The sequence below is a fragment of the Rissa tridactyla genome, chromosome 7, assembly GCF_028500815.1.
Source record: "Rissa tridactyla isolate bRisTri1 chromosome 7, bRisTri1.patW.cur.20221130, whole genome shotgun sequence".
Taxonomy (NCBI): Eukaryota; Metazoa; Chordata; class Aves; order Charadriiformes; family Laridae; genus Rissa; species Rissa tridactyla.
In genome coordinates, this window is record NC_071472.1 from 18,474,362 (window position 1) to 18,494,682 (window position 20,321).

General features: G+C 66.2%; 2 protein-coding genes across 2 annotated transcripts; one reads left to right on the forward strand and one right to left on the reverse strand.

Annotated features, from left to right (window-relative positions):
* Positions 1–16,991, reverse strand: OBSL1 (obscurin like cytoskeletal adaptor 1). Its single transcript, XM_054210096.1, has 27 exons — positions 16,883–16,991; positions 14,543–15,643; positions 13,523–13,792; positions 13,056–13,316; positions 12,379–12,684; positions 11,970–12,257; positions 11,612–11,887; positions 11,207–11,479; positions 8,406–8,678; positions 7,741–8,016; positions 7,387–7,659; positions 6,791–7,066; positions 6,285–6,560; positions 5,920–6,195; positions 5,397–5,678; positions 4,324–4,599; positions 3,913–4,188; positions 3,556–3,822; positions 3,126–3,395; positions 2,781–3,047; positions 2,254–2,520; positions 1,795–1,907; positions 1,528–1,681; positions 1,263–1,424; positions 1,033–1,137; positions 637–903; positions 1–392 (listed from the first exon to the last, which is right to left on the reverse strand). Exons 2-27 carry the CDS (start codon positions 15,582–15,584, stop codon positions 385–387), a joined length of 7,080 nt encoding a protein of 2,359 aa, XP_054066071.1. The 5' UTR covers positions 15,585–15,643; positions 16,883–16,991; the 3' UTR covers positions 1–384.
* A 1,291-nt stretch (positions 16,992–18,282) lies between these two features.
* INHA (inhibin subunit alpha) lies at positions 18,283–20,087 on the forward strand. Its single transcript, XM_054209751.1, has 2 exons — positions 18,283–18,649; positions 19,354–20,087. The coding sequence occupies exons 1-2, from the start codon at positions 18,283–18,285 to the stop codon at positions 20,085–20,087; spliced, it is 1,101 nt and encodes a 366-aa protein (XP_054065726.1).
* The last annotated feature ends 234 nt before the right edge of the window (positions 20,088–20,321 follow it).

The following is a 20,321-nucleotide window of genomic DNA, read 5'->3' on the forward strand; positions in this document are numbered from 1 at the left end:
CAGCGCCGCGCCACCATCCCCCTTTTCAGTCTCTTTTGTAAATGTGCCAAACGCTGCTGAGGCCACGGCCACACAGTAAAGAGCCTTTCGGAGCCCTGCGTGCAGGGATGGGGGCAGGGACAAGGGGGGACCCTGAGGGCTGGGCTCCCCGGGGATGCTGGGCGGGATGCAGAGCGGTGACACCAACCCTTAACGGGACCGCGGCTCGCTGGGGCAGAAGAAGCCAAGTCAGAAAAAAATGCTGTTTAATGCAGAGCCCTGACGCCAGAGCAGGCTAGGGGTGATGTCTGTGCGTCCATACATCCCAGTGGAAGCATGAGCCCCATCTCCCAGCAGCAGCATCCATCGATCTGTGTGCAGTCCCTGGGTGCCACATGCTGGCTCCTAGCTCCCTGTGGGGACAATGGGAATCAGGGGGAGCTGCAGCATCCCTAGAGCTGGCAGGCCACCCAAAAAGGGTGTCCCAGCCAAGGCGGGCACAGACTCCTGGTCCCATATCCAGCCTGCTCCCCCTACCCCACCACTCAGACCCTTGCAAGCAGAATGGCATGGGGACAGGGCCCCTGATGTCCCTCTGCTGTGAGGCACAGCAGCACCGCCAGCCCCCAGTGGTGTCCCCCCCAGGTACCCCCTCACCCTCCACGAGGAGCCGGGCGGTGGAGCGGTCATCGAAGGCATCGCAGGTGTACGAGTCCTCGTCCTCGGGGCCCACGCGGTGGATGATGAGCGTGCGGTAGCAGTCCAGGTTGCAGATCTCGTACTTGTCACCGGCAAAGATCTCGGTGTCCCCACGGAGCCAGCGCACCCGGCCCCGGGCGTGGGACACGGTGCACTCCAGCGTCGCCTTGTGCCGCGCCAGCACTGTCTTGTCCCGCAGCGGCTTCACAATGCGGATGGGCAGCGCTGGCGGGCAGGGGGGAGCCGTCGGCATCGTGGGGTGAGCAGGCTCCCGTGGGGACCCCATGAGTTGACCCTGCTGCACCCCAGCCCTGGTGCTGGAGCCCGGCCAGCCCTCACACCCCACACTGGTACCTTCCACCCGCAGGCTGGCCTCCGAGGTGGCCGTCCCGGCCGAGAAGCGGATGAGTCCTGCATCCTCGGGGCGCACACTGCAGAGCAGCAGGAAATGCCGGGTCCCTGGGCAGGGAGAGGCTGGCTCAAGGGGACGGTGACAGGCACCCATGGTGTCCACACAAACTCCCCTTGCTTGAATTTGTCCACTCCCAGCCCCAAACAAGTTGTGGGGCCACCTGCACGCCCACCTTCTTGACGTATCTTCACCATGCTGGAGACCTTGATTTTCTCCCCGTCCTGGAACCACTCGCCCTTCACGTCTCCATGCGACGCCTCGCAGGTGAAGATGGCGTTGTCACCCTCCCGCACCTGGGCATCCTGCAGGTCCTGCACGATGCGGACCTGGCGCTCTGTGGGCGAGAGGCAGGGTGCCAGGGTGGCCGAGGGCAAGGGGGAGTGGGCAGCGCGGGGTTTGGTGGTGCGCCTGCCCCCGTGGGAGCTGGGTGGCTGTACCCTGGACATGCAGTGTGGCGGAGGCCCAGCAGTCGCCCGCGTCGCAGGTGTAGGTGCCGGCATCGGCCAGCTCGCAGTGGCTCAGCTGCAGGACGCGGCGCCGACCCGCTGAGTAGATGCGGCAGTGGGGCCCTGGCCGCAGCTCCTGCCCATCCTGCTGGGGAGAGCGCGCTCAGCACCCTGCTGCTTTGCCCTCCCATCCCTTGGGGGAAGCAGGGAGGAGGACATGGCTGGGTGCTGCTGGAGACGGTTGGGGTGAACCCTCACCTTGAACCACTTCACCTCCGCGCTGGGGCGAGACAGCTCGCACTCGAAGCTGGCGACCCCTGTCTCTGGGACCCCCAGGTCCCGTGGGACCCTCACCATAGTGACTGGAGGCTCTAAGGGGGGAGGACAGAGGGCAAGGAAGGTTTGGTAGGGGAAAGAGACGGGCCTGGAGCTGCGGGGATGGGGAGCTGTGCCCGGGGCACCTCAGCATGGGGCGAGGGTGGCACTTCCCAGGGCACCACCATGGGCAAGCACTCATCTCTGGTGTCCCAGCTGGCTCTGGATGCAGACCCCGGCTGGGGGTTCCCCACTGCTGAGCTCACATCTCCTCCCTGGGGTCAGGGGGAGACTGCCCAGCGTGTGCCTAGAGCAGCCCAGCTCAGACGCTGGGACCGAACGGCTGCAGGATGGGCAGCGCCGGTGCCACGTGCCCCCCCGAGCCTGCCCCGGTGACCGTACCCCGCACAAGCAGGCGGGCGCTGCAGCGCAGGGTGTCAGCAGTGAAGGTGACGGTGCCCGAGTCCTCCAGCGCCAGCCGCTCCAGCGTCAAGCTGTGCCCGCAGCCCGTGGCGCTGATCCGGCACGTGCTGCTGGGCTTCACCCGGATGCCATCCCGCGTCCAGACCCCAGGCACGCTGGGGTGAGACAGCTCCAGGTGGAAGGTAGCCGTCTCCTTCTCGAAGGTCTCCACGTCTATCAATGGTGTCCGGATCGACACCTTCCGGGCTGCAAGAGACCTGTGTCCGCGAGCGGGTGCCTGCTCCACCTCAGAGCCCTCGGCTCCCCAGTCTGTGCTTGCTGGAGCGATCCCCTAAACCCAGCCTGTTTTACCAGGCTCCCACCCCTGCCCCCGACACTCACTTCTCTGTTCCCCCACGTACCAGCTCTGCCCACACGCTCTCCTCCAGCCTGCAGGGCAGTTGCAGCAGGCGGGTGCCCTCCCCGTCCCCAACCCCATCCATCCCCGTCTCCGTCATGGTACTCACGCTCCACGCAGAGCTTGGCCTGCGTGCGGTCGTGCAGGCTCTCGCAGCGGTAGGTGCCGCGGTCGGCGAGGCCAAGGCAGCGGATGGTGAGGGTGCGCCGGCACCCCGACTCCTCCAGCTGGTACTTGCTGCCCGGCTGGAGGAGGACGCCCTGCTTCAGCCACTGCACCTCGGCGGCCTCGTGGCTCACCTCCACCTCCAGGCATGCGTCCCCCTGCTCCTCTGCCACCACGTCCTGCAGCTTCCGCACGAACAGCACCTGCGCCTCTGTACGGTGTGCCGGGTCAGTGTCCGGCCCCAGGGCTGTGCCCTGGGCTGTGCCCATGCAGGCTCCTTCCCCCTCACCTTGCACGTTCAGCCGAGCCGTGGTCACCAGCCCCTCGGCATTGGCCATCACAGTGCCCGCGTCGCCCAGCTGGCACTGCTGGAGGGTAAGGCTGTGGCACAGCCCGCTCCTTGTCACCAGCAGCCGCCTGCCAGGGACCACGGGCTGGCCATTCAGCTGCCAGGTCACAGCCACATCCTCGGGGGACACCAGGCACTTGAAGGTGGCGTCCTCCCCCTCCAGCACCGTCAGGTTCTGCAGCTCCGTGATGATCTCCACTACCCTGGGAACTACAGCCAGGGGTGTCGGGGCACAGCACTGGGGACCCCCCGATCCTGCAGAGCTGCTGAGCATCCCCACACCCCCCTGCCATCGCCATGCCCAGCTTCCCCACCACCCCCATGGCACAGCAGTCCCCGGGGTGGTTGCCAAGCCTCGGGCACAGCTCACCCTGCACCGTCAGCATCGCCAGTGTCCGGTCGTCATTGGACTCGCAGCAGTACTCGCCGGCGTCCTCAGGCTCCACGCGGCTCAGCACCAGCGAGCGCTCTCGCCCCTCCGCCACCATCTGCCGGCGGGGGCCGGGCGCCAGCGCCCGCCCGTCCTTCCGCCACACCACGTCGCCCCGTGCCTTGCAGAGCTCGCACCACAGCACCGCCCGCTCGCCCTGCCGCGCTCGCACGTCCGACAGCCCCCGCAGGAACTTCACCCGCAGCTCTGCACGGCCAAACCCCCCACGTCAGCATCCGCTGCCACCATGGGGGGGGACCCCAGGCATCCCCAACTGTTCCCCCCCGTGCCACCCACCTCGGACGCTCACGTCGAACTGCATCTGGTCGTGGGGGGAGAGGCAGGTGTAGATGCCAGCGTCCTCCTTGGCCACGTTGCAGAGGACAAGGCTGTGCACGCGGCCGTCCCGCCGCAGCTCGCAGCGGTCGCTGGCCACCACTGCCTGCTGCGGGCCCAGCCAGGTGACATCGGCTCGCTCTGAGGAGGTAACGGCGGAGAGCACAGCACTGCTGCCCTCCAGCACCAGCAGCTTCTCCCGTTCCTCCCGTTTGTTCACAAACAGCACGGGTGCCTCTGTGCCAGGGGAGCACCAGGATCAGCCATGCCTCCACTGGCGGCACCAGTATGGTATGGGGGCACGAAGCTCTTGGCACAGGGCAGGGAACCACTCCTGTGCCCAGCGTGGGTGAGGGACACCTCTAGGCTCACCTTTCACGTGCAGCGTGAAATACACCTCGTCATCACCAGCATCGCAGAGGAAGATGCCGCCGTCGCCCAGCTCCGCTTGCTTGATGGTGAGGCTGCGCGCAGGGCCCTCGCTGCACACCAGCAGCCGCCCACCCGAGCGCAGCGTCTGCCCGTCCTTCTGCCACTGCACCACCGCCGTCTCCGGGGACAGCCGGGCCACCAGCGTCACGCTGTCCCCCTCCAGCACCTCCAGCGGGCTCTGCACCTCCTCCTTGTTGACAATGCGCACGGGCCTGGCTGGGGGGCATGGGGGACAAGGCAGGGCTCAGGGGTGACCCCGCAGCACAGGGCAATGCAGGGACAGGATGGTTGTGAGTGGAGAGGTGGTGATGCCCACCGTGGGTCACCGTGGGGCAAGGAGGGCTGTGGGGCTGACTGAGGTCATGGTGCATCCAGCTGCAGGATGCTATGAGTGGGTGGGGGTTGCTGTGGGGCTGGCTGGGGGTCCCCACCTGGGACCAGCCAGGGGTCCCGGTGGGGCAGGTGTGCAGGCTGGTGGGGTCTGGCAGCTCAGGGACCCCTCGGGTAAGGGGACCCAGGCTGGGATGGCAGCAGAGCCCATCACTCCTGCATCCCTCCCTGCCCAGGCAGCTTGGATGCCGGGTTGGGGCCATTAATTTCGGTGTGTTTCCCATCCTGAGCACCTTGCTGGCGAGCCAGGACACCGGCCTGTGCCAGGCCCTCTCCCACCCTGCCCAGTCCTCCATCTCCAGCTGATAAGGGTCCGGGCTGAGCTCAGCCCTTGGCAGCCGAAGCAGGAGGAGCGGCGCCTGGGAGCCGGCCAAGGCTAAATTTAACCAGCCCCTGGCTGGGGGAGGCAGGAGGGACACGTCTCGCCACGACCCTGACATGTCCCTTTCTGACCAGCAGCTCCTGCGGGGATGGGGAGAGGACTCCCGCCCTCCCCTGCCACGTTGCCACCCTGGCCTCTGCCATCAGCGGGGTCACAGAGGCGTCCCCTCCCCTTGCCCAGGGCTGTGGCACCATCCCACCGTGCTGGGGGTCCCTGGGGCGCTGAGCTCCTGCCAGCTCACCCGACACCTCCACGCTCGTCACCACGCGGTCGCTGGCAGCGTCGCAAACGTAGCACCCCGAGTCGCTGGGCTGTGCCCCATGGATGGTGAGCTGCCGCAGCACCCCATGGGCCTCGACCTGTACCCGCTCACCCGGCTGCACCTCCTGGCCCTCCCGGAGCCAGCACACGGTGGCATCAGGCCGGGAGAGCTCACAAGCCAGCACCAAGTCCTCCCCAGCCACCAGGCAGAGATGCTCCACAGTGCCTGTTCTGCCCACGATGGTCACAGGTGGCTCTGGGACTGGAAAAATGGTCTGTCACCACAGGAGCAGCAGCCTGTGCTGGGTGCTTCAATGGCTGGATGCTGTCCAGACCTCCTCTGGCTGCAGCTGGGCAGCACAGGGGTTTCCATGAAGCCCCCGCGTGGGTGCTGCCCACTCCCTGTGTTCCCCCCACCAGCCTCCCCACGCTTGCTGCCACCAGCCAGCGACTCAACTTGGTCCTCAGCCCGCTGGCCATCCCTCCCAGGACCTCCCACTCACCTTCCACGGTGACAAAGACGACGATGCTGTCATCCCCGGTGTCGCAGAGATACTCCCCCGCGTCCCTGCCTGTGGCGCCCAGGATGACGAGGGAGCGGCGTGTCCCGTCCTCCTCCAGCCGCACGCGCCCCGTGTCCTGCAGCTTCTCCCCATCCTTGTACCACTTCACCTCCCCGTGGGCGTGCGAGAGGTGCACCTCCAGCACCAGGTCCTCCATGGCCTGGCAATGCCGGTGGGTCGGCAGGACGTCCCTCTCCAGGATCCTGACCAGCGGGTCTGCAGCACCCAACACCAGCAGAGGTGGGGTCTCCAGGGTCCGTGCACCCAGCACCCCCCACCAGACTCTCCCCCAGCCTCTTGCTCACCCAACACTTGGACAGTGAAGGTCACTGTATCATCGGCGGCGGCGCAGATGTATTTTCCAGAGTGCTCGGCTCGAGCGGCAGGGATGACCAGGCGGCGGTGGGCACCCTCCTCCTCCAGGACCAGGCTGCCACCAGCCTCCAGCCTGACGCCCTCCTTGTCCCAGCGCACGGGCACATCCGCACGGGACAGCTCACAGCCCAGCATCACCGTCTCCCCCGGGGACACCGTCACGACAGGGGGAGGTCTAAGGGGCTGCAGGATCCTCACCGGCAGCTCTGTGGGGACAGCGTGGCCGTGATGCAAAGCAGTGCAGGGACAATATGGTCCTGGGGATACCTCTGCTGCCAGCCCGAGGCGAGAACCCATGGTGGGTGGCCCAGCATCCAGGGGGTGGGCACTCACTGCCACCGTCGCTACAAAGGAGCTGGTCCCCCTCGCCCAGGCTGGGAAAGACCCTGCAGCCAGAGCCCTGTCAGTGTGTCCCAGCTCCCGGGTCCCCCCTGACCTGACACCTTGACGTCGAAGGAGACGGCCTCATCCTTGGTCTCACAGATGTACTCGCCCATGTCCTCTGCGCTGCTCCTGGGGATGAGGAGGCAGCGCCAGGCCCCCTCCGCCAGCAGCAGCAGGTTGTCGGTCTCATCCACCTCCAGCCCGTCCTTGAACCAGCGCACAGGAGCGTCCGGCACGGAGAGCTTGCACCGCAGCTCCACGCGCCCTGGCGCCTGTGCCAGCAGCTCCAGCGAGCGCTGGGGAGGGTGCAGGATCCTCACCGGCGGCTCTGCCGGGCACGCAGAGGAATGGTGTGAGACCTGGTCTCTGTACCGCTCCTGGCTCTGCTGTCCCTACTTACTGTGACCTGCATCCCTGTCCCCGTGAGGCTGCGGGGGAGCCTCTTGCCCCAGTGCAAAGGGGCAGGGGCAATGGGCACACAGTGCCAGCCCAGCCCAGCTGGAGGGGGGCACCCACCACCCCCAGGGTGATGCAGCCGCATCCCCTCCTCTGTGATGTTCAGGGCAGGGACCAGCACTGGTGACCCCATGGCACACAGCCGGGGCAGTGCCGCCCTTCCCGGCAGGACATCCCTGCTGTGCCACCAACCTGCCACCAAAACGTGGTAGGAGACAGACGCATCCCCGGCATCGCAGATGAACTCCCCCGTGTCCTGCAGCCGGGCGCAGGGCAGCACCAGCCGGCACCGCAGCCTCTCCTGTTCCAGCACCAGGTTCTCGCCCTCCTCCACCTCCTCCCCGTCCTTGTACCAGTGCACGGGGGCCACAAGGTGGGACAGCTGGCACCACAGCTCCACGTGCTGCCCAGCCACATAGGTGTGGGGGGCCTCCTTGTTGGAGCCAATGATCCTCACGGGTGCCTCTGTTGGGGGGCACATGGCGGGGCTCAGCCGTGGTGGTGGGTGAGCCCCGCAGGAGGACAGGCACCCCCCGGGCAGCTCACCGCTCACGGTCACCCTAAAGCTGGTGGCATCGTCCCCGGCATCACAGGTGTACGTCCCTGAGTCAGACGGCGCGGCTGCAGGGATGTGCAGCCTCCGCGAGCATCCCTCTGAGCAAATGGCCAGGACCTTGGTGGGGACCACAGCCTCACCGTCCTTCAGCCAGTGGACGGGGGCCTCTGGGGGGGACACCTGGCACTCCAGCAGCACGGGCAGCCCTGCCAGCACCTCCTGGAGCTGCTGTGCCTCAGGCACAGGGGCGATGCGGACCTGTGGGGCTGAGAGGACCAAGACCCTGTGTCACTCGGCCTCCATCCTACCTGCTCTGGGGCCAGTGGCCCGGGTCATCCCTGCCCTGCGGCACTGGCAGCTGAAAGGTGAGGGAGAACAAGGGCTGGGGTTCGAGGTGGCATAACCCATGGGCAGGCAGTGTGGCTGTGCCCTGGGGTGCGGAGGGACAGCGTGGCACAGGGCTCTGGGAGGAGGCAGAGCAGCTGACCTGCCCCTGCCCGCATCCCCCTCCAGCCCAGGGGCACGGGCAAGGAGCCACTCGCACAGATGTGAGGGGCAGCTGAGATGCTGCAGCCACCGGTGGGATGGCAGGATGAGCTGGGAGACAGGGCAGAGGGAGAAGGGGGAGAGGGCCATAGCTGTGCATCGCACCCACCTGCCACGGTGACAGTGTAGAAGACGGAGTCCCCGCCAGCATCGCAGACAAACTCCCCCGTGTCCTGCGGCCGGGCGCAGGGCAGCACCAGCCGGCACCGCGGCCCCTCCTGCTCCAGCACCAGACTCTCGCCTTCCTCCACCTCCTCCCCATCCTTGTACCAGCACACCGGGGCCGCCAGACGGGACAGCTGGCACCACAGCTCCACGCGCTGCCCGGCCGTGTAAGCATGGGGGGCCTCCTCGTTGGAGCCAAGGATTCTCACCGGTGCCTCTGCCAGGGAGAGACACGGGGCTCAGCCAGGATATAAAGACCGGAGCAGGTGACAGTGGCAGTCACAGCCCTGTGTGGAGCGATGGCTCCACTGGCTCATTGGTTTAAGGCTGGAGGGCACCACCTCATCCGAATCCCGCATAGCACAACTGGCTGGGCTGCCCTGCCTGGTGCTTCCGCTGCTCCTCACCTGTCACACCCGGCAGGAGCACCCGGCTTCCCGCCTAGCTGTCAACCTCTGCCATGGCCCAGCTCCCACAGTACCTGCCCTGCTCTGCCCTGGGGCAGAGCTGAGAGACAAGGAGTGGGGGATGCAGGTAGGCAAATGCCTCATTAGAGAGCCCCAGCACTGCTAATTGCCATCTGTGATGCCAGCACCAGCCCCCGTGGTTGCCCTGCCAGGGGATGACCATCCCTTCACCCGTGTCCCTATTTCAGAAGCTGCTGGGTCCCTGCCTGGTGCTTCTGTCCCGGCTCAGCCCTTGGGATTTGCTCACACTGCAGCACAGGCACGTGGCTTGCTTGTGGCCAGAGTCCCCATCCCTCTGGCTCGCCTGGACCCGGGACAGCATGCCAGATGGTGGTGCTCGCTGAACGCCACCTTTAAAGGGTTACACACAAAATGTGTCCCACTGCTTACATCTCCCAGCTGACTTGAATCCGGACCTCGAAAGCCAGAGGGGCTCCCAGTACAAGCATGAAGTGACCAGCCCTGCTCTTTCCTGGGAGATGCATCCCCTGCCCGCAGCAGCCATTACCGCCCGCCCGGCCACATGCTTAGCAGCAGGCTGTAGCTGGCCCAGACTGTGCCATGCTGCTCAGCCAGCCCATAGCTCCAGGCAGGCACAGGGCACAGCCGTCACCAGAGCACGCTGGTGGCCGAGCAGCGACCTGCCCTTCTCACGGCCTGCAGCTGCCCCGTGCTGGGTGTCCATGCTGGGCATCCGGGCTGCAAACTTCCCAGACAGTCTCCAGCTGCGATGCCCAGGCCCAGCAGCACACCGCAGCCCCGCAGCGTGCCCGAGCGGCGCGGCGCCAGTTTGCAGCATTCAACCTGCACCACGCTGAGCCTGCGTCCGCCCAGCTCCCTGATCAAACGCTCGGCGGCCGCCTGTCTCCCTGGACCTGCTAAAAGCAATCACGTCGCTGAAGTGCGGCTGGAGATGTTGAACGGGAACCCAAGCGAGGAGGGGGCCATGTGCCAGCCCTCGACGGGCAGCATTGCTCTGGCCCCAGCCCCACCGCCAGCTCCAAGGGAGCCCCGGCACTCAGCAGCTGCCGGAAAACCCAGAGGCGTGTGGGGGCGGCCAGGCTTGAGGCAGCCGGGCTCCACGCTGCAGCCGCCCCTGGGGATAGCTGGGATGCCTCGGGGAAACCCAAGCGTGCCACAGCAGCGCTGACTGCAGCAGCCAGCCCAGCACTCCTGCCAGGGGGGTGCCAGCGGGAGCCTCCTGGCACCCACACCGAGCCCCACCGGTGACACCAATGGCGGAGTCCTGATCGAACCGAGCCAGTCTCTCTAAAGACCCTTCCATCTAAGCTATGCAAAGCTGCTCAGCTGAAAGGCTGAGCTTCAGCAGATGGTGTCTCCCCCTCCCACCCGAGGGAAGCCGAGCTCTCCGTGCCCCGCACCCCTGCGGGCCATACAGTGCCTCCTGCCTCTGCCCACAGCACACGCTGCCTGTCCTTCCCGCTGGCCATTTTGCCTTCATCACACTAAAACCCTGCCTTCTTCACCCACTCGGCCGTCACCACTTCACTGACTCTTCAAGTATCTCTTATCACTCATCCCATCTTCACTCCTACATCCTCTGCCATCAACTTCGGCACTTTGCCATGTATTAACACCATGGAGAGGCTTTACCGCTGCCGTCACACAGCCTTTTAACCAGCCTTTACCTCTGCCCTGGTCACCTTCCTGTGGTTGCGGGATTGTGGGTTTCGGGGCCAGCAAGGGGAAGTCTTTCACTCGCTTTCAGCTTTCATTATCCTCTGCCAGCCGGCGATGCCAGCAGCCGCTCTATGGCCAGGGCAGCCACTGTGGGACGCCGTCCCCCCCTCATACCCAGCAAACACCACCCGACCATCGGTATCCAGGCAACCACTAATTTTCAGGTCAGTAATTAACACTGTCCATCAGAACGATGTCTGACTGCAAGTCACTCCACGCCAGGTGCTGGGCCCACTATTTTTAGGACCTGGGAGGAGGGCTTGTTTACTGGCCGTGGCAGAGGTCCGGCAAACACCCTGGCATAGAGGGGTTGGGTGCCCTCAGGTGCCTGAGCGTTTTGGACTGGCAGAACGAGCTGTCCCCTTTGCCAGTCAGTCCGGGTGGTTTCATGCACCAGAGCTGCCACAAAGAACCCGACTGACCGACCTGCTGGTGAGGACCCGGCAAGAGCAGCTCTGAACAAACATCCCCAACCCCACAGCAGCGACATCGACAGCGACCCATGCTGTGGCACCCCACACCACGGAAAAAAATCCCCCAAGAGGTGATCCCACGAGTTCGCCTGCATCTCACCCACCTGCCACGGTGACAGTGTAGAAGACGGAGTCCCCGCCAGCATCGCAGACAAACTCCCCGGCGTCCTGCGGCCGGGCGCAGGGCAGCACCAGCCGGCACCGCGGCCCCTCCTGCTCCAGCACCAGACTCTCGCCTTCCTCCACCTCCTCCCCATCCTTGTACCAGCGCACCAGGGCTGCCGGACGGGACAGCTGGCACCACAGCTCCACGCGCTGCCCGGCCATGTAAGCATGGGGGGCCTCCTCGTTGGAGCCAAGGATTCTCACCGGTGCCTCTGCCAGGGGTAACACGGGGCTCAGCACGGGCACTCAACAGATGGCAGCTTTTTGCCCCACCATGGGGACAAGAAGAGGGGCAGGGGCACTGCTGTCAGGAGGTGGGGTGTTGCATGGGATCCCCAGCTCACCGGTCACGTTCACCACGAAGTTCACAGCATCGTCCCCAGCGTCGCAGGTGTACACGCCGGTGTCGGTGGGACCTGCCGAGCGGAGGAGCAGCCTGCGCACGCAGCCCTCTGCCTGCACTGCGATAACGTCATCCAGGGGCACGGCCTCGCCATCCTTCAGCCAGCGGACGGGGGCACCCGGGGGGGACACCTGGCACTCCAGCAGCACGGGCAGCCCCGATGACACCTCCCGGAGACGCTCGGCCTCAGGCAGTGGAGTGATGCAGACCTGCGGGGCTGAGAGACATCGCAGAGGGGTGAGAAGCATCCTCCAGCACGAGAGCCCCTGCTGCCCTCCTCCCGGCAGGACGCTGCTCACCTTCCACGTGCAGTGTGGCTGAGTCCCGCACGCTGCTGGACACGAAGGTGACCTGGGCCCCACTCTCAGCCACCCGCACTCCCTGGATCAGCAGCGAGTGCTCGGTCCCATGGCGCTGCACGCTGCACCGGCCTCCCGCAGCATCCTCCTCCTCCTCCTCGCCCAGCCTGGCGCCGTTGAGGAACCAAGCGCCCAGCACCGCGGCCGACAGCTCCAGGGAGAACTGCGCGTCCTCGCCATCCCGCACCCACACGTCCTGCAGACCCCTCTCCAGGTGAGCTGCTGGGGCTGGAGCACAGCCAGACTCAGCCCCACTGGCACCGGCCAGCAGCGTGCTGTGGCATGATGTCCCAGCTGGAAAGAGCCAGGTCCTGGGCAGTGGGGAGTGTCCCCAGCTTGGCACCCTCACCGAGATGCACGGAGCCAGGGAACTCCACAGGGCAGCTCCGGCCATGCTTGTTGGCGGCGCAGACACGGAAGCAGTAGTCGGCCTCGCGGGGCACGCTGTCACCCAGCACCCGTACATGGCCGGGCAGGTCGGTGGCGAGGCACTGCACCCACTCGCCCCCGGCCACCTCCCGCCGCTCCAGCAGGTAGCGGCCAGGGGGGCGGAGGTGGGCATCGGGAGCTGGGCACCAGGTCAGCAGGGCAGCATTGCTCTCCGCCACGCTCATCTCGGCTGCCACCGGCGCGCTTGGGGGGTCACGCTTCACACCTGCAAGTCACAGCCTGTGTTGCCTGCTTGGGGACAGCAGCGAGGCCCCCAGCGGGGTGGCATTAGGGCTGAGTGGGGCTACACAGCCTGTTTCTCTGGGGGAACAGAGAAACAGGCGCTGTCTGATGGAGAGGAAGAAGAGGATGGAGAGGATGGTCTTGCTCTGGTGTAGCATGGTGCTGGTTACGGGGATTTGTGAGTGCCAGTGAGACTTGGGGCCTGGAACCCTGCTAAAAGCCCACTTCCCCAAAAACCCATCACAGCATCACGTCCCCAGCATGGTGGGTGCCCACCCCATCTCGCCCCCCGTGTCAGCCCCCTGTGGAAGGGCAGGATGGAGGATGCAGGGCCCTCCCGAGCCTGCGGCTTACACTTGACCCGGAGCTGGGAGCACGTCTGTGATTCCCCAACGGTGAAGGAGATGATGCCGGCGTCCTGGCGAGTGACGTGCACCAGCACCAGGAGGTGTGTCCTGCCGAAGCTCTTCAGCACGGTGCGGGGCGACTCCCGCAGCTGCAACCCGTCCCGGCTCCAGCAGATCCCCTCCAACACCTCCCGCGTCTCCACGCAGAAGACGGCATTCTCCCCCTCCATCACGTCCAACTTCCGTGGCAGCCGCTTCGTGATCACCCCTACGAGAAGAGATGCGTGAGGGCTGGGGAGGGATGCTGGGGAGGGGGCTGGGCTCCCTGGGGTGGGAGAGAGGAGGAGGAGGAGGAGGTCAAGGAGGGGCAGCAGCAGACACCACGGCCAAAGAGTGGAAGGGCAGATGCTGGGGGTGGTGGGGAGCACGGCGGGGAGGGGCACAGGAAGGCAAAGCTGGAGACCTTCCCCCCACCTCGGACGGAGACCTCAGCGATGCTGCGCCCCTTGTCCTTCATCTGGCAGAGGTAGATGCCATCGTCATCGGTGCGGGCGTCACGGATGGTCAGGCGTCGTACCACGCCTCGCTCCTCCATCACGTACTTGTGGCTGGGCTGCAGCTCCCTGTCCTCCAGGTACCAGGCGGTGGGGATGGTCTCCAGCGGCACCTGGCACTCCAGCACGGCGTCCTCCCGCTCCGCCACCTCCACGTCTGCCAGCTGCACCTGGAACCGCAGCCGGTGCTCTGCCACGGGGAGAGATGGGTGCTGAGGGGGTGCGTGGGGCACGGCACCCACCGGCAGCCCTTTGCTGGGGGCTCTCCCAGCTCACAAATAGCACTGAGCCCTTGGCCCTTCTCTGCCCCTTTCCTCTTCGGTCCATGTGGGAACAGCACTGCCCCTGGGATGCACGTCCCCCAGAATGGGGGGAACCAGTGCAGAGGCTGGGGACACCCAGCGATGCCCACAGCATCTCAGCAGGCAGTTTTTGGGGGTGCAGGAACGTGTACACCAGTGCGATGTGACAGGTGGCTCAGCGGAGGTGAGCAGCAAGGTGCTGGGTCACCCCAGCCATGGGCTGTCCCCAGCTGGGAGGGCAGCTCTGGGGGACGGGGCTGCCGCCAGTGCAGACGCTTGGAGCCGTGCCCTGCAGGGCTGCCCGCCAAAACCACTCGGCACTCCAGGGGAATTTGTCACCAAGGCACTGTCCCCACTCCCTGCTCACGGCTGGACACCCGCAGCCCTCCAGAGATACCACCTCTCTGCTTGCGAGGAGAGAGGGCCAGGGAGGGGGACACAGCTCCCCGGGGGAGCCCAGCATCCCCGGCTTCCGTCCCGTAGCTCCATCTGGAGGAGCCCGGGGTGACCCCAGCTGCATGGGGCAGGAGGGAGCCCAGGGATGCTGGGCTCATACGCAGATGCACCGCTGCCAGATGAAAACCCCTGGATCCCCCCAGTGCCTGGTGGTCCCTGGCAGCCCTTGGCCACACTCCTACCTTTCACCTGGAGCTGCACCGCGCTGAGAGTCTGGCCGGCAGTGTTGGATGCGGTGCAGATGTACAGCCCCTGGTCCTGGGGTTTGCAGTACAGCACCTTGAGGATGAAGTAGCCCTCCCGGTCCTCGTAGACAAGGTGCCTGCGTCCGGGGACGAGGGGCTCACCATCCTTCTGCCAGATGATCTCTGGCTTGGGCTTGCCGGTGACATAGCAGCGAAATTTGGCATGCTTTCCCGCACTCACGGCGAACACCTTAGCCCCCGGCACCCCGGCTGGCACCATGCCGTTGGGCACCTGGGTCTCCGGTCCTGTGTGCCGTCCCACCACGTGCCACCGTCGCCGCTGCTGCCGCTCCACCAGCAGCTGGGGGCCATCAGCAGGACAGCCGTTGGGGAGCCCCTCCGGTGGTGCCCGTGGTTCAACCAGGAGCACGGCAGCAGCCAGGGCCTCCCGGGAACCGCTGCGTGCCCAGCACACGTAGACCCCCCCGTCCGGGGGCCGGGTGCCGAACAGCTTCAGAAAGTGCCAGTCCTCCGGCTCCTTCCCCACCTCAAAGTGGCTGCTCTCAAAGAGGTCGGAGAGCTTGCGCCCATCCTTCTCCCACTCCAGCACCGGGCAGGGCTGGCCGGACACCCTGCAGGTGAACATCACGTCCTCCCCTCGGCACACCCGTGTGGATGAGGGGGCCACAAGGAAGGTGGGTGCCTCGCCACCCGAGCATCCATCCTCCTGCAGGGGCTCCCCCACCTCCACCTTGAGCGTGGCGGCGGCGTAGGTCTCGCCAACACTGTTCCTTGCCTTGCAGATGTAGAGGCCGCTGTCCTGGGGGGTGGCATGGGACACCAGCAGGCTGTACAGGTCCCCCTTGGCCTCCACGTGGAAGCGGTCCGAGGGCTCGATCGGGGTTTTGTCTTTCTCCCAGAGGATGCTTGGCTGGGGGTCGCCCGTGATCTGGCAGCTCAGGACCGCGTCGGCGCCACTTTGTACCGTGAAGGCACGTGGATAGGCCAGGAACCTGGGGGCTCCCCTGAACCCCTCCATCGCCACCTTCCCAGGGTCAGGGCAGGAGGCTGGCCAGGGCAGCAGCGGGGATCATCAGCCTGGGGGTATGCACAGAGCAACGGGGGTGGGGGCTCAATCTTTGGCGAAGGAACTGGCATGGACCACTGCTGGGAGGCACCCCCCCCCCCCCCCCCGCCTTCCCAGAGCGAAGCCCCCAGCACTGAGCCTGTGTAGCAGGAGCATGACCTCTGAGCACCCCTGCCCTGCTGGATACGCTCCTGTCTCAACCCGAATCACCCATTTCCCAGCCCAGCAGCAACATAAGAGGTGACAAAAGGTGACTCCTTGCACCCCGAGGGGCCGGGGTGCCCACAGCCCAGGCTGCCTGCCCCAGGATCGCAGAGAGGACCCCATCTCCGGGGAGGGGAACCCCCTGCCTAGACAGGGAGCAGAGGCAGCTGCTCGCTGGCTGCTGGGGACAGGGATGGCCAAGGCAGGACGGCCCCAGCCTGCCCCTTCCCCACCACCCGCGGGGCATTCCTGCGGTATCGGGTGGTGGCGGAGCCGCATTCCTGCAGCATCTGGGCTGGCTCAGCGGGCAGGTGCTGATACGGGGCTGTCGCAGGCAGGAGGCACCCGGCCCCATCCAGACGCTTCCTCCTGGGCTCAGAGGGGCAAGGGACCCCCCCGCCCTGCACCGGAGGTCACCCCGCGGGGCTCTGCCATGGGGAAAAGTGGGGCTCTCCCGGGAGCAGATCCCCCTCCAGAGTGTGGTCCCACAGGCAGGATCCAGCCCTTGGCTACTGAGAGCCTTGGCTGGATATAATCAGCCCCAGGGGCAGAAGGAAGGCTGGGAAGGGGCGTCCTGGTTTCAGAGGGCGCTGCCTCTGTCCCCAGCGAGCTGTGCCCATGGTCATGGCCAGGAGTGGGGCAGGGTGCTCCGTGCCTCCCCTGGGCGAGCGCACCCCGGCCTCTGCCCGCACCACGGCTGGGGCCGGTGCGGAGGCGCTGGCCTCCCTCAGGCAGGGCAGGGGGAAGAGAAACCAAAATACTCCCTGAAAGAGCCAGAGGGGATGGTGGGAGAGGGCCGGTCCCCAAGGAGTGGCAGGGACCAGAGCCAGCTTCTCCTCCCAGACCCCAACCCTGAGGATGGTGCATCTATTCAGAGCCACCTCCCCGGCCACATTCCCAGGCACAAGGGCCACCCCATGGCAGTGCCCGCAGACTCACACAGCCCTAATGGCTCAGCCGTCCCACTGCCCCTTTCAACCACCCCCTTCCCCCATCACCCTGCCCCATACAGCCCCACAGCCCACTCCCGTGCCCCACGCACACACCTCGCTCCGCCGCCTCTCCCCCGCGTCTCCCAGCGCCGGCACCAGCTCCTGCCACTTCCCCCAGCTCCGCTCCCGGGTGTCAGCACGCAGGGACCAAACGTTACAAATGCCTGCAGCTGCTGTCCCCAAAAATACCCTCTGATGACACGCTGGGTTGATAAGACTGAGCCTGCTCCATTCAGCGCCTCGCCGGGGCAGGGCTGGACTATGTATAGCAGCCTGGTGGGAGCCACCCGGCCCGGAGCAGGCAGGCAGCGCTCCCCCTCCGGAGTCCTGGTGTGCCACAAACCCGGCCATGCCTCCGTGATGGGTCAGCCTGTGGCAGGAAGCAACACAACAAAATCATGGGAGCATGGCATGGGACACCAGGCTGCAGTAGGACAGGACATGCCATGCTGCACAGGGTGGGATGTGCCACACCAGATGCTGCACGAGATGCCAGGCTGCAGGGGATGGGGTGTGCTATACAGGCCATGCTGTGTGGGACATGGGCCTGCAGGAGGAGCGGAGGGGTGTGGAGGCTGCCCACCACCCCGCAAGGCTGCCAGATGGGGCATGCCTGGCACTGTCCCCACAGGCAGTGGCGGGAGGAAGGGCAGGACATGCTGGGTTCCCTCACAGCCTGTGCCCCTTCTGGCGCAGGAGCCAGCCTTTGGCCAGCCAGCCTGAGCCAAAAGGGAGCATCCTTCTCCCGGCATTGCTGCAGGGTCTCGAGCTGGCCGGGCTCTGCCTCATCTCTTCCTCCTTCCTCCTCCTCTCCTGAAGTTGGTCCAGCCTTCCCCAGCCCCAGGCAGCATAGGAACCTCTTGCCATCCCTCCTGCTTCATGTCCCCAGGACCTCGCCAGCCTCCAGGCTGCCCTGGAGATGCCACAGCCCCCCACCCTCCAGCCTGCCCTCCCCATGGTCCCGTCCTCACATCCCAGCTGCCCCGTGACCCTGATGTGTCCAGCAGGCAGGAGGGTGCCCTGCCTGCCACCCCCAAAGTGCCTCCCCACACTGGGGGCTTTTAGGGCTCTGGACCCCATCAGGTCCCTGCCCAGATGTCCCTGCTCTGCACAGCCGCTGCCATCTCCCACTGTCCCTCCAGAAGCTCCAAATCTGCAGCTCCTCCACCGTGGGGGGCACCCAGCATTGGCAGCTGCAAAGGTCACCCAGGGTGCCCCCTCCATCCCTGTCAGCACAGGAAAACCTTCCTGGCAGCACCCTGCCTGCAGCCCGGTCTCCTCAGCCCCACGCACCCACTGCCTCCGGCAGCATCCCCCCGCTGCGCGAGCGCCGTTCCCCCCCCCAGACCACACTGTCCTTGCAGTTCTCGCATTCCAGACGTCTCAGCGCTTTCGCTGCCCAGAGATAATATTCACGGCGAGCAGACGTTTGCGTCAGTGTCAGATAGGTCTCAATGCCACCCTGCCCCGGGGGGAGCGCAGCGGGCAGACAGGCTGGGCAGGCAGGCAGCAGCCTGCAGCAGAGCCCCACGATCCACCAGCCCCCCGCACGCCCCATGGTCATGCTGCTCCTCCTGCACCTGCTGCCTGCCATGCTGCCCACCGCCGTCCTGGCCGGCTGCACTGGGGCTGGTGCCGATCGGCAGCTCATCCTGGACAAGGTGCGGGCTCGGGTGCTGGAGCATCTGAGCCCCCCGCTTCTCCAGGAGGAGCCCCAGAAGGAAGCGAGGAGGGTGCACCGGAGAGACATCCTTGAAAACACCAAAGTCGAGCCCACGGAGCTGGAGGACACCTCCCAGGTGATCCTCTTCCCTTCCACAGGTGAGAATGCCCTGGTGGGATGGAGAGGGCGGAGGGGTGAAGCAGGGTCGGGGTTTGGACAATGGGGATGCAGCAGGATGGAGGGGCTGCCATGGGGGTCTGTGGGAGAAGAGAAAGAGGATACACCAGGCTGGGGCATGGGTGAGGGGTGTTGGAGAGCCAGGAGGTGGAAAGGGGTGGCAGGCAGGGACAGGCAGAGCAGCCCAGGACACAGGCAGGGAGAGGGGCAGGTGGCACAAGAGGGTGCCGACAGGCTGGGGAACAGCTGGGCCAAGTGGGCTGTGGAGAGATGGGGAGTGCTGAGGAGAAAGCAGGGTGGGATAGAGTGGGATGCTCAGGAACGGGGCAGGATGCTGGGAAACAGGATAGGATACTAAGGAACAGGGCAGCATGCCCAGCTATAAGGCAGCATGCCCAGCTATAAGGCAGCATGCTGGGGGATGGGGCAGGACCCTGGGGGACAGGGGCAGCAGAAATGGACCAGCATGGGGCACAACGGGGCTCAGCTGCTGGGCGCAGTGGAGTGGCTGCTGCACAGCGCTAGACATAAGCTCCCCCGCAGCCTGCCACAGCCCGTGCCGGCAGCTGGGTGCCATGCCAGCACCCTGGGGACCCTCTGCAACACCTCACCTCCCGCCTAGCATCGGAGACCCTCCCCGGGTTTGGGTGCGCACCCTGAGCATCTTTCTACCCCCTCCCCGCAGACGTGCCCTGCGAGCCCATGCAGCCGGACAAGCTGCTGGAGGAAGAAGGGATTTTCACCTACCTCTTCCAGCCCTCAGCACACACCCTGAGCCGCGCCGTGACCTCTGCCCAGCTCTGGTTTTACACCGGCCCCTCGGCCACCCCCAACCACTCGGCCCCTGACGTGCTGACCCTGTCACCGCAGGGCCGCATGCCGGTGACGGCCACGGTGGTGCGGACGCCCGAGCACTGGACAGTGTTTCACTTCGCCCCGGCGCTGCTGCCCCAGCTGTCGCAGCCGCTCTTCGTCCTCCTGGTGCGCTGCCCCGGCTGCCCTTGCCTGGCCGAGGGGGACAAGATGCCCTTCTTGGTGGCCACCACCCGGGCGAAGGGCAGTGAGAGGGCTCGCCGCTCCGCCGTGCCCTGGTCCCCGGCCGCCCTGAGCCTGCTGCAGCGCCCGTCTGAGGACCTGGCTGCCCATACCAACTGCCGACGAGCTTCCCTCAACATTTCCTTCGAGGAGCTGGGCTGGGACAAGTGGATTGTGCATCCCAGCAGCTTCGTTTTCCACTACTGCCACGGGAGCTGCGCTGAGGGCCATGGGCTGAGCCACCGCCTGGGCGTGCAGCTCTGCTGCACCGCCCTGCCCGGCACCATGCGCTCCCTGCGCGTCCGCACCACCTCCGACGGCGGGTACTCCTTCAAGTACGAGACGGTGCCCAACATCCTGGCCCAGGACTGCACCTGCGTCTAGGGCATCCCGCAGCCCGGCCCCGGACAGTGATCCCACCCAGGAGTCACTGCTCGCCCAGGGGACCCCCAGCCCCATGCCACCAGGACCAGAGGGATCCACTTGGGGGGGGTTGGGCTGTGTCACCCTCCCCTGCGCAAGCCAGAGTTTTGGGTTGCCCCTGGTACAGTCATGCTGCCAGACCTGCCCCACAGCCATCCCCAGCCTGGAGCAAGCCGCGATACGGCAGGTCTGGGA